We start from the raw sequence: 12992 nt of genomic DNA on the forward strand, positions 1-12992 counted from the left end.
TGCAGGTGAGATTGATTTTGTTGATTGCAAAAGGACCTTTGGCTTTTTTGATGAATGTTGAGATTGCGATTATCTCTTTGCGATTTGATAAAATCCGCAACCGGAAAATCTCCAGACGAAGGGTGGAAAGGAAAACGAAGCGCAGTGGCGGTACACGCGACGGATGTAAGAGAGGGGAAAGTTTCGCGTCGGATTCGACGAGGAAACTTTCCTGCAAATTGGACTGACGATGTTAACGTTGTTATCGCGTTACCTATAACTTTTTTTCCTGCGCCTTCCTTGGATTTTTTCTTTGACTTCGAGCGCAAAGGCCAGCTACATCGCAGCTCTGACGCCATCGGATATAACTGTTTACACGTAATTGGCGTAAGACTTTGTTTGGAGCTTATCAGTGGTAACTTCGTGAAGATTCCCCATCGATCAAAGTAAGTACATTTGAATAAACAATAAAGCCGCATTATTGAGAACATATTTCAGGATTTCGCTTCGTCGTCCAGAAAACTTCGTGTTCACCGCGTGATCGTCGGCTTGACAAGATTTCAATCGCTGCATGAAATATACTCGAGAATTCCGGGTCACCCGCTCGCGTCGGCTCCTGCACTTCGTATGCATGTTTATGTTTATGCATGCGCGACTATACCGATAATTTTCGCGGAACTATCCGGTAAGACGATTTATAAAGTTGTATTCCTATGGATGGGGATGGGAAAATACGTTTTCAGAGATGAGAAACGCGTGTACAGATTTTATGATTCTTCAAGAAGTATACGCAGGTACAGATTTATTCGCATCACACAGATGAGATCTACAGTGAGGCCCAGTTGAAAAATTTGATCAAAAGAGTACTCACCTTGACCTTCTTGTCGATCTCGGGCTTCTCGAGCAGACTCATCTGCGGATAGGCCTGTGGATGCAGCAGTCCGGGTCCACCGCCGTGCAGGGGCTGATTCGAGGTGGGCGTGGGCGGCGCCTCCGGATCGAAGTTAACGTGGGTGTGCTGCAAGGGCAGGGGCGGCGGCGGATGCCGCGCGGGCCCCGCCAAGAAGCCCCGGGGCCGCCTATTCTCCGCCATCCTCACAGCGACTGTTGACTGGTTCGACGCGACTCCCGCTGCTGTGGCTGACGCCGAGGGTTCGGCACTTCCTTCGTCGGCGCTTCCGCCACCAGGGGATCCCGAGCCCCTGGCAAACTGATCCTCATCTTCGCCCGCGCTCTCTGTGGAGAAGGTAAGAGATTTTCAAGTTAGTTATAAAATTATACAAAAATGTGGAATGGACATCTCGCTCGGATATCCAGTCCAATCTGTCCGTCAAAACGACGGCAGGACTCGCTTAGTCCTCATAGTTTTTCGAAGCTCTACGAATGCGAACAAGAAAAAGGACATTTTTTTCCTCGCTGGAAACCCGTGAAACGCAGTCGCGCAGTATCCGGTGAAAAAAAGCCGAGCTCGAAGCGAGGATTTTATATAATCGATAGCTAAAGCGCTTACAGCGAAATCGAATTACTGTTTCCGCGCCGTCTTCTCTCTCTCCTACCAACTTTCATACAGCCGTATATACAAGCTGATATTTCAGCGTTTCATAAACAATGGGACGCGCAGCGACGGAATCCAATCTTTAATTGCCTTTTTCGTTCGATATGCGACGGAGAGGAAAGTTCCCGTTCCCGATTGCGCCCGTATATGGCGGCCGATAACGAGACGTGTTTACGCGATAAGGGATCGGCAAACGAGGAGAATTAACGCACTGTTGGCTGTGTTATCGATGCCGTATTCGGCGACGGCCGGAAGCTCTCTGTTTGTTTTTCGTGTTGGCGTCCTCTGTGAAAGTCGTTTCATTATCCATGTCGATCAGCGATGCGCACGATATGCGTGAGTATTCAAGTTGAACGGTGATGTACATAAATATGTGCGCAAAAATTGCAATCATACATTTTCACGAATATCAGTAGAAAACGCACGGCTATGGCCAGGCGTGCAGAGTACTCGCGAATGCAATTTTCGCTTCATCCCCCGCGAAAATCTCATCTCACGCGACCATTCAAACCACGGGCGTAATCTCCAGACGAAAAAACTCGCACACGGCTGCACAATGCCGGGTAGCCCTGTATTCATCAATCGTAAAAAGTCCCCCACTTTTTCTCTCTCTGTGGCGCAGCCACTTTCCCAGGCGCGTTGTTCGAGAGAAACCGAATGTATACGCAGCTTGTTCGGCCGTAAACGAATTTAATACTTTGCCACGTGTGCAGTGTTGGCCGATGATAGAAAAATAAAGGAAATGAGCAAAGTTTATCGCGGGCCGTTCACTCGCGTAATGGAACGGCGACGACAACGGTTATGGATAGAGCCGTTGTCGCTGATGCTGCTACTGCTATTGTTGTCGCGGTCGCTGAGCAGATGCGCCTGAGATGAGACTGTCGCGGGAGAAGTATACTGGCAAACGGAATTATTTATCCCTTAAGCAAATCCAATGAAATGAAATCGCATATAAGAAGAGTAAGCCGTGGAGTGACAGTTTATCGAGATTCCCCGCCGTTTTTCATAATCACGCACTCCCCCTCAGAGCAATAAAAGTACCATTTCCGGGAATGCAGCGAAGCGACTTCATTTGCCCTCTATCATATCCGATCCGCGACTGTACCCGCCAATAGCGATAACCGTTACCGAAAGCTATATCGACTTTCTCTCTCCCTTTGCAGAGCTTAGCTCGCAGCCTCTTATTAAAATGCTTTACCGCGCGAGATTCTCGCGGAGAAGAAAAAAACACGACAGAAGTGCAGCGGCGGAACGTCCGTATGGCGGTGAAGAGATTAGGTAAAGCGAGGAAAGATAGAACGAGGCAGATTATGCGAGGCTCGTTAAAAACGATGGCAGCTCGTTTTTGCCCGGCTGTTCGTCTCTCCTCGTTTTTCTCTCTCTCTCTCTCTCTCTCTCTTCGTACATCTCGCTCTCTTCCTCCTCTTCGAAGCTGTTGCGCGCAGATTCACGTCCGAGGAGTTTTCCAAGCGCATAATTTTTCCTTTCTCCAGCTCCGGTGCTGATTAGAACTTGTTTATCTTCGAGTGTGCGGCTCGGGAGTAACCGGAGCGCGCTGAAATTTCCCAAAGTCCTCGAGAGAGAGAGAGAGAGAGAGAGTGAGAGAGAGAGAGAGAGAGAGAGAGAGAGAGAGAGAGAGAGAGAGAGGAAACAACAAAAACAGCAGCAGCCCGTCATTAAAGCGGACTCGATGTACAGTGGTGAGCTCCTTAAACTCGAATCGGCTCGTAAAGCCTCGCGAAACTCAAGGCAACGTCTTCCTTCCTCCTCGGCTGTTTCTTTAGTCATCTCTTTCTCTCTCTCTCTCTCTCGCGGTTACCGGCGGGCCTCATCAATCTTCGGCCGCGCGCACGTTTTATACACAGCAGCTGCCGCGCTGCGCTGGCCCCTTTATACCGGCGTGTTATTACACAACGCGATCGTTAAAGCGGAAAGATTTACATGGCCGCGCGCGAGGGCTGCATGCATGTATGCATGCACAGCGCCGCAGACTACGCGCGAAATTGACGGCGCGCAAGCCGCATATTAAAAGGCGCCTATCTGCGCCGAGCCATCGACACGAGGCCTGTGGCTGTACTGTGTGGAAGTGGGCTCGATTAGGAACAGGAAGACTCGCTGTTGTGCCTTTTTCTGCCCCGGCGCTGATGCTCTCGCCGCGCGATGGCTGAGAAGGCAGTTTTAGGACTCGCGATGAAAACTTCCAACCTGTGTGATGTATTCTTTTCTTTCGTGAGATCGACCTAAAAAACTGCATTTACCGATTCGCATCAGCAGTTATTGTCTGATACGCGAGATAAATCTGGCCGCGAATCGCTCTTTCAATTTCGAATCCGCGCTCCCAGCGCGACCTTAAAAAAAATGCCGCGACAGCGCGTATAAAGCTCCGATCGCCTTTTTACAGCGTCCGTAAAACGCAATTTTCGAAAATACACGTAAAGAGGGTCACGAGCGCGTAACGGTGGCCGCTCTGGGATATCATAAAGCGCAGAAATTTACGGTACGGGCGAGAAAAAAAACGCTCAAAGAGCGAAAACACACGCGAAAAACCAAACGTCGTGCAAAAAGAGGCTCTACAGCTGCGAGAGATGACCCGACAAATCTCCCGAGGGCGTTTTGTTTATAATCATCGTGAAGGTGCGAGCGATAGCGCGAGCAAACACAAACATATGGTCGGCCGCGCCATACGGCGAATTAGCTTCGAATAGCCCTGACGCTGCGCCGCTGATATTCGCGCGTTCATTGTTCGTCGATTAATGAGGCGAGATCCCAGAGAGAGAGGGAGAGAGAGAGGGGGGAGGGGCGTACTGGTCATGTGTAAATATTGCGCGCGGAAATTCACTGCGAGATCCGCAACTGGATGGCGGCTGCGGTTGATTTGGAAAGAGATGCATGTGTGTGTTTCGTGATGCTCTTTTTGTCATCGACGGCTCTTTAATCAATGGGGAAAATTGACTTTTCGGTACTTGTTTGATTTTTTATTTTTGACCGCTGAAATGACACTTTTTATTTTTACTTACTACTCTAGACAGTCACGCGCGCACTTTCATATATACAGCATTAGAATGAAAATATATGCAGCACTAAAGAGATGTGAAAGGATCTCAGCGGGAGTGAAATCCGATTGACACAGAAGTAAAAGCTTCATTTTGACATTCACACAAATACAGTCACACGCGTGCAATGCAGCACTAGTAATGAGTGTATTTCAGTTATACGCTTCGCCCAGATCTCAAGAGATGATTCGCCACACCAGACTCGTCACGCGAAAAGATAATCCCCAAATGAAAACCATTAAGATATGGAGAGTATAAGACGAGTGGAAGCAGAGCAGTGAATAAAATATCTCTCCTTTCCAAGAGCGAGGTGGTCGTCGACTCCTTCTCCGATGCGCCTCGACAGCCCTCCCCATATATATTCTACACACTCAAGCAGAAGGAAGAAAAGATAGAGAACGTAAATGTACGGGATGGCGCGTCTCGCGAGTTTTCGCTCTGGGAGCCGCTGCTGCTTCCGGAGACTCACGGATTTCAATCTTATTTTTCCAGCTCTCGCTTCTCGTTTTCACGAGAGCGACTGAAGTCGACGTGAGTTTGCAGAGGTGAGCCCGAACCGTAGCTGTGTGTATGAGCTTTACGGCTGTACGTCGAGCGTATAGTCTAGTTGAGATGCTGCTGTGCGCACGAGAGCGCTGAATTGAAGGATTTTTAATGTTAAAGGGAAATTCTTTTTCAAATCTAAGTGGGGCTTGAGCTTTCGGCGCTTTTTCAAGGGATTCCATTCCATAACCTGAAGAGATTTCATTTTAAATGGAATGGATCGCGGCGGGCCGTCGGACGAAATTTCTAATTTATCCGGCAAAGACGAGAGCAGCGCTGGCTCGTTCGCGCTAATTCCGCCTAAGTCTCATACGCGATACACCTGTTGCTTGTTCGCGGTATTACTCATGAATGCTCGGCCATTATACGCAGGCCACGCATGCGTTATAAGCTCGCGGAAGGACGAGCGATTCTTTGGCTCGTCGAAGCTTTCGATTGTTATGAATAAGGTACGTATTCCATCTTTTGGACAAACTGCACTAGAGAGATAAATTCACGTTGAAGTTTCCCGCTCAATCTTTCCAAGTTTTATTCTCAATGACACCTGCCGAGAGAATTTTCCATAAAGAAGGGAATAGACAATAACGCAATCTCCATATGATAAAAAGGAACTTTCGCACCGAATGCCGTATGAATTTCATATCGCGTATTCCGGTCTAAACAGCACACATATTTTACCTCTTGAATATTTTACGCAACGCGTCGGTATAAATTCACTTTTCCCAGCACTGCCACGTTATTTTCCCCAAAATCGCGGCGATTCAAAATCTCACCCGACGCGACCCTGTCGTCTGCTCCACATCTTAATCAGCGGCAGCTCGCATTTCGCCTGTAAGCCGAACGAACTGTGATCGAGCCGCTGCAGTCGTCGACGGATCTCGTATCAGAAGTCTGCTATACGATGACAAGCCGGCCTGTTCCGCGTATCTAGCTGTGTATGAGCCTATACACTCGCTGCCGCATGCATAACCTTTGGCTGGCGCATTCGCTGAGCCGGAAATTGCTCGAGTTCGAAGGATCAGCTTCAGCCGATGCGACTATTCAGGTCGCATGAATTATTGTCCCCCGCTAAGTTTGCCTATTCACTGGAAGTATGGAAAGCAGCAGTGGTTATATAAGCTTATTCGAAGTTTAAAACTTCTGGTTTTTTTTCTGTCACGAATATACACGTTAAACTCGTGAAAGCAAGTGATTTCGACGTCAAAGCAAAATCGTTCGCGACTTGTTTTACGTAAACATCTCGCTTTCCGCGCATAATATTTTCAACCATGTCCGCGCTTTGACGATTCGAAAATCGACTGACTCACGATGTAGGATTTCCTCCCTTTGAGAAGCATCGGAATGTGAAATTTGACATTTCTCCCCAAGGTCGTATAAATCTCGGAATATCAAACATTCAATTTTAGAATTCTTGCAGATACTCCACTGCTTCAAAGGCGGAGTAAAGTAAAACATTTCGCAAAAATCATTATTCAATCCATCGCATTCCAACGTCCTTCAGCAATCGCGCCGAGATTAGCCTCCCGACGTAATCAGACTCGGCGAGCTATCGACGTCGCGAGATAAGTAGTACAAGCCGGGCTCTGGTCGGCCGACGTTAAAAACGCGCGATACGCTCGAGTTTGTTTGCGCTCGCATCGCCGTATCTCCTCAGTATGCGAAGCAGTGCTTCCCCCTGATCTCCATACCAGAGCTTTATTTTTGAACTTACTGAGCTTTTGCATCTTCGCCGCGGAAAAGAAAAGAGTCATAGTCCTTGACCCTGTCGTTCAAAGTGACGGGCGACGAGTGGCGAAAAAAAGGGCGCGAGAAAATAATTACGCGTCGCGAGGCTTGACACTGAAACAGGAGCGCTCTAATAATTCCGCTCGAGCTCGTGTGTGAATGCGTCGCCGACAATAAAATATGGCGGCTTCGTCGCTCTCGTCTCTCTATCTATCTCTTTCACTCTCGCGCGCGCGCGGGTGGGTCGAAAATTGCCTCCCGCGTCCTAAATTGCCGTGACCCGGTCAAACTCGGCCCGGGGTTACACAACTTCGGCTATAGGTATCGCTGTGCGTATTTCGAGGCTTAAAGGGGTGCAGGTATCGGGTCGCGCGTATGCACGATGGAACAAAGGGGCCTAATCACTGAAGCTCTTTTTTTTGGGAAAAGTATTTTTTCGTCGAACAAAGGATTTAGTTCGGGAAGCAAAGGTAGGATAAATAGGCGCAGAGAAACCAAAGAAATACCGCGAAATACACTCAAAGCGCGAGAAAAATCGAGTAAGACGGGTAAATCAAAAAGAGTAAAAAAGCTCAAGCTCGCGAGCGCGGAAAACGAAAAACCTGCCGGGCAGAAGAAAGGAGCGACTCTCGCGGTTGAAAATCGTCGTGCGAATGCACACGTACGAGCATACACATATCCGCTCTCTCGGTTTCTCGCTTTGGGCCGCTTCATACCTCGCTCCGCGGAATTTAATTTAACGCTTCGGCGAAGAGCGCAAACAAGTTCGTGTGACTACAGCAATTGTGGAAAAAAAGGCTTGGGAGGCTGAGGAGGGCAAAAAGAGAATTGGAAATCCAGCTAGCTGAGCGATTGTAAACTGTGCGATAGCGTGAGGAAAAAAAATTACTGTGTGTAAGAGACGCCCGAGGGAGAGAGAGCTTTCGACTGTTTGGTTAGGCTCGGGTAAACTGCTCTTTCAGGCAAAAAGTTTTCGATTTCGAACTGGGAGCTTTGCAGAGGACGGGTGTGTTGTTGTAAGGGTAAACTGGTGGAGTTGAACTTTTTGAAAATGATCAAATCGAAAATCCATGTGAGCTCGCACTCCGACCTACACTGCCAACGTAAACATGTACGTTCGACACGTACACTCGCGGCGTGCAGCAACGGAAGTCCAGTCGGAGTTTCGCAGCGGCGATGAATCAGTCGTGCGGCTCGCGAGTTTTCTTATAATTTATCGCTGCTTAAACTCCCACACTCGTGTCGTTTCTCTTTCTCTCTCTCTCTCTCTCTCTCTCTCTCTCTCTCTCTCTCTCTCTCTCTCTCTCTCTCTCTCTCTCTCTCTCTCTCTCTCGCACAGCACACGGTTTTCCACGAAACGCGGCCGATTTGCTGGGCCACTGCGGGAGATTAAATTAATAGCTTAGAAAGTTTCGCGTCAGCCAGAGTAAACAGGTTTCGCGCGCGTGCCGGGAAACATCGATATTTGCGCGCGATCGAAGTATTTTGGCTGCGGGAGCTTTTGGCGATTCGTAATTCAGTGTATCGATGCCGATCGGGAGCGTGTTTGTAAATAGCGACGTGTGTTCCATTATGCTAATCGTATAATTTGAGTTATGGGCTGGTTAGTAATTACGAGTTTAAAACGGAAAATTAGATCGAGGGAAAATTCCGTTTAACGAATCCGCTCTTTATACCCATGCATTGCATAATCCTAGTTTATCCAGTTCGTTCGTTCTCGAACGCCTCGTAAAACTGGTGGTTCGCGAGCTTGTAAAACACGCGAAAAACGAGTGTTCGACTCCTCGTCGGACACAGAGTAGAAGAGCAGGGAGCAGGTGACACTTGCAAATTTGTAATCCAAAGTATCCGTGTCGGCGCGCGAAATCCAGCTTTCCGGCCGCGTGAATAAATTTCAGTCTTAACGTCCCCTGCGGGAGAATATAAATCCACGGAGCACTCGATTACGCGGCGTTTGCAACGAGAAACTGGCCCGATTTGTTTGTCGGAGCGTGTGGCAGACACTTCGGGATCGAATTTTCAGAGGGACAGCGGGGCAGAGACATTTGTCTTGGAGTGTCTGCGCAAAATACCTCTTACAGCCTTTTAAACTTTTCAACTACAGCATGTTATATTTAGGATTCCTAATGAAATTATTCAAACGAGTCCGGTGTAGCTGTATTTTATTTTTCGAACGAAATGTGCGGGTGACGCAGCTACATCCGCAAAACACACAGCTAAAGCTCTCTGTCGCGCGTTTAGAAAAATACGCACTTGAGCGAGTACACACCCACGTCCCTTTTATCTTTGTTTTCCCCATTCGATGTCCGTGTTGTTCCATCTCTTTTCCAATTCCTTCTCGCAGCGTACAGAGCCGAGTGCATCTGGTCGTTTTCCGTCTGCGGAACCACGTGCGATTTCTCACGCCTTCCGCCTTTATCGGGCAATTGGCGCGGCTGAATTTTGAATGGGAACATCGTTTATTCCGCTAAACGAGTTTGGAAAAATCGATCTACCCCCGGCGCGTAGACGACGCTCGGGAGAGGTGTAGTGCGTGATGCATCGCAGCTTGTCGATAAGGCTATTTTAATCAATTTTACAGCGAGGCTAAGTGAATTTCCGCGGAGGCGATGGCGATAAATTTAGTCGAATTTACGAGGCGAGGTGAGCTTTACTTTTATAATAAAGCGAGCGAGAGCTGGACTTAATGGAATGTCTTAATTAGCGGCGGGAAAAAGTTTTCGAGCGGCACGCGAATTTATCGCACGAAACGCAAATGAGCGGCGATATTTTGTTTCGCTTATATTCTTTCAAAACGCGGAGAACAGAGCTTTGCCGGTGGCGGGAAAATTTTTCAAAGCCATTAGCCTAACTGTCGGAGCAAACTTTCAGCCAACACACACGACACGAGTTGTCGTTGCGAATCTTTTCCGCGTCTCGGACGCTTCCCTACTGCGGTCTTATTTGCAGCCACTTCCGCGCGACGTTTGCCTCTCGGCGAGGCTGGAATTTCCACCTCGAGACTCGAGGTGTGACAAGGGCTGAGGAGTAGCTTATACCGGCTATGCGCGTCTGTACGTGCAAACACACACAGGGCGAAACTTTACTCTTCGTCTGAGTAGGTGCAAGAAATTTTTCGCTCGTGCGGGATGTCTCTGCTCAGCACACACAGGTAAGGTAACTACTTTTTCGCGTTGTTTGCGTTTTGGAGTTTCGCCGGGTGATGGAGCTTGTAGGCGAAACAATGAGGTTATGCAGATGCCGAGCCCTGTTTTATGATGATGTATTATGGCTTTTGCTCTCCGCGCGACATGCCGAGTGAATTCTCGAGGCCGAATGTATATGCAGCGATGGATATACAAGTTTATGTTCCGCAGCTGCAGAGCGATGGTGAGGAATTATTCAAAGTGCGCGCTCCTTTCATTCCTTTTCTCAGAAATGATTGCGCAAAAGATGTGCATTTAAAGCAAATGAACTTTCTTTCATCAAGGAGGTAATGAAAACGCGGTGTTTGAATCGCCCGCATTTATGTTTTCAAATGTCGAGTAATTACGACGTTTTCATTCGGGGAGACGATTAAAAATCCCGGACTCGATAATTATGGTAAATCGCGCAGGCAATCAGAAAATTAATACCGAGGCCAATCCTTTGGGGAAAAATTGCAGATCCGAGTTCACGGCGACTGTGTTCTCGAAAAGTCGAAAGTGCCTCTTCCAAATATAAGCTAGCGGTCGATGTCCCGAATTCCGAGGAAGCGGAATGAGCGCGGAGAAACTCAATCAATTCCGAAACTATGCCTCATTGTGCACACGCTCAGCTCTCATGTACGTACCCACGCGTATCAGGACCATGTATTTCATCTTCGGATAGTTCATCTTCCTTGAAATCCATCTAGGGGATCGATCACTTTGAGAAAGTCGCCTCCTTCTGGCTTATTTCTTAAGACGCAAACAACAGTCCTCAGCAAAACAAAAGGATGGACGACGCGAACAGCGATAACTTGCAGTATTCGAATCGAAAGAAAATACAAGCAAGAGAGCGAGTATGGAAAGTTCGTTACGTGTAGAACATTGAGAGAGCGGAGCTCTCGTCGCTCGTTTCCCAACCAAAGCTACTCACTCGCGACACAGCTCGCGCACTACTTTCTCTCCCCCGCGAGAGCAGCGGCGCATTCGGCAGCGAGAACCCGTGCTCTCTCTCTTGCTCCCACCCCCGCACGTCAGGTGGTAGTAGTAGGAGGAGGTTACTCGCGACCTATAGGTCAGAGAGTAGCGAAGGAGGCAGTGGTGTATATAAGCGTCGCGGGGGCAATGCACTGCGCTACACTCACTCTCTCTCCGGCATGTCGTGCCTGCACAGTTCGCCGGTGTAATTATCAGTTCCGTGCAGGCCACTAGCATGCTAGTCGGTCGATCGTCGCCGCTTTGAAAATGCGCGCGCGCGAGAAGCAGATTTAGCGGGAGCGACAGCTGCGCGGCTGATCGAGCGCTCGGCCTATGTATATACCCTGCCGGGCTGTCGCGATCCTATCGACAAAGAGCCGCTGCGAACGTGGAGAACGAGGACGCGGAGACCTGCTGCGCGAGCGCTGCTCCCTGTGCAGGACGAAGTGCGCTGAGATATATGGCCGCGTACAGGTCGATGTAACCCTTGCGCTGACCGCGATTCGCCGCTTTTTTCTTCTGCTTTCTTCCTTCCTTTTTCGCCGCGAGGGATGGGTTTTTTTGAGCTGCGAGATTTCGGCCGGGATATCGAGTTAATTATTCGTTATCGAGATCGACGCCGCGGGAGAGGGAGAATTCATTTTCCCGAAAATAATTTATGCGATTTTTCGCATCGAATAACGCAGACGCAGTCGCATTAGCATACATTCAATTTTAATCCGGGCTGTACGTGCGCGGAGAAAAATGATCCGAGCTGAACATTTATGCTCTATCCAGTTGTTTCACTCCAGGTAGTACCTGGTAAAACATATTACCAAGTATTAAACTCGTACCTCTAATACCGAGAAGCTTCTCCTACTCTATAATTAAAACTTAAACACGAAATCGTCCCATCTCGCAATTCATTAAACACGAGCGCACACACAGAGACAGAGAGCAAACGCTGAGCTGTCTGGCGAAATCCCGGGGAGCAGCTGAGGACTCCGCAAAGCTACTTACAATAATAAGCGGCATTACAAATCTCTCCGGGGAAAAAGCTGCCGGGGACAAGAAGCTGCATGACATTAATCCGCTCGCTGCAAACGTCTGCTATACCTACCCTTCGGCGACTCGGATTTACGCTTCGCGCGAGTGTACACACGCAGGCTACATCAGCTGAGCAGAAGGAATACAGCCACTATGGACGTCGATTACCCGAGAAAACGACGCGCTTGTGTACAGTGCAACGTCGGAATTTTTCATGAGCGTATAGCTACTCCTGCGGGAGCTCGGCTAATGACTGGGTAGATTAGTTGCGACGACAACGGCATGCTCGCCAAGACGTTTCGCGTGGAAATTTCGCTTTTCATACTTCGAAAATTCTCGCGGGAAAGCAGCATGAGCGTTAAACTCGCGTGCGTGGATTTATAAGCCTATTTACAGTCGGACGAGAAGCTCGGCGAAACGACGTCGCCGACTTAGGATCAGCACAGACGAAAGTACAAGCGAGCTAGATGAAGAATGAGAGCGGCAATAAAAGAATATGAGCCGCGATCACGAAGGTAAAAGGGATAAGGAGTGGAATACGGAGAGAGAAAGATAGACTGCGCGCAACGACGACTGAGATATTTCGCTGAGCGCGTTGCATAAACCGCGTCACGCTCGCGCTCGACTCGTATCTTCTTCTAGGTCGGAATTCGCCGAGACTGGTACTGCGGCTTATACACTCGGCGCAAACCGTGTCTCGCGTTACCGACTGTTCTCAGAAGCTTATTGATTTGCCTTTGTACACGCCGCCTTGGAACTCCGACTGCAACAAGCTCGTGCAGATTAATTGCGCGAGTGAGAGGAACAACTTTCTTGGGAAGAGGCTAATTAACGTTAAACGTTGGACTTAGACTAAGCGGAAAGCCGGGGTTTTTCAAATTCCGCGGGAGGGAAAATTTAGCGTTCTGAAAATCCAACTTTCCCCGTAGCTCGAGAAAATCAGTCATAACTTGCGGAAAGAGCAAGTGA

General features: G+C 48.7%; 1 protein-coding gene across 16 annotated transcripts in view; it reads right to left on the minus strand.

The window, feature by feature from the left end:
• LOC100120998 (TRPgamma cation channel) overlaps positions 1–12992 on the minus strand; it is a 106034-nt gene that overhangs the window by 22118 nt on the left and 70924 nt on the right. For all 16 annotated transcript variants that reach the window (XR_004227104.2, XM_031926270.2, XM_032598106.1 and 13 more), the window contains one exon: positions 851–1215. Coding sequence is in view for 15 of the 16 variants with exons in the window: in XM_031926270.2 (XP_031782130.1) it covers positions 851–1215 (365 nt within the window). In the remaining variant the exon portion in view is untranslated. The remainder of the gene's footprint in view (positions 1–850; positions 1216–12992) is intronic.

This window comes from Nasonia vitripennis, chromosome 3 (assembly GCF_009193385.2).
Source record: "Nasonia vitripennis strain AsymCx chromosome 3, Nvit_psr_1.1, whole genome shotgun sequence".
Lineage (NCBI taxonomy): Eukaryota > Metazoa > Arthropoda > Insecta > Hymenoptera > Pteromalidae > Nasonia > Nasonia vitripennis.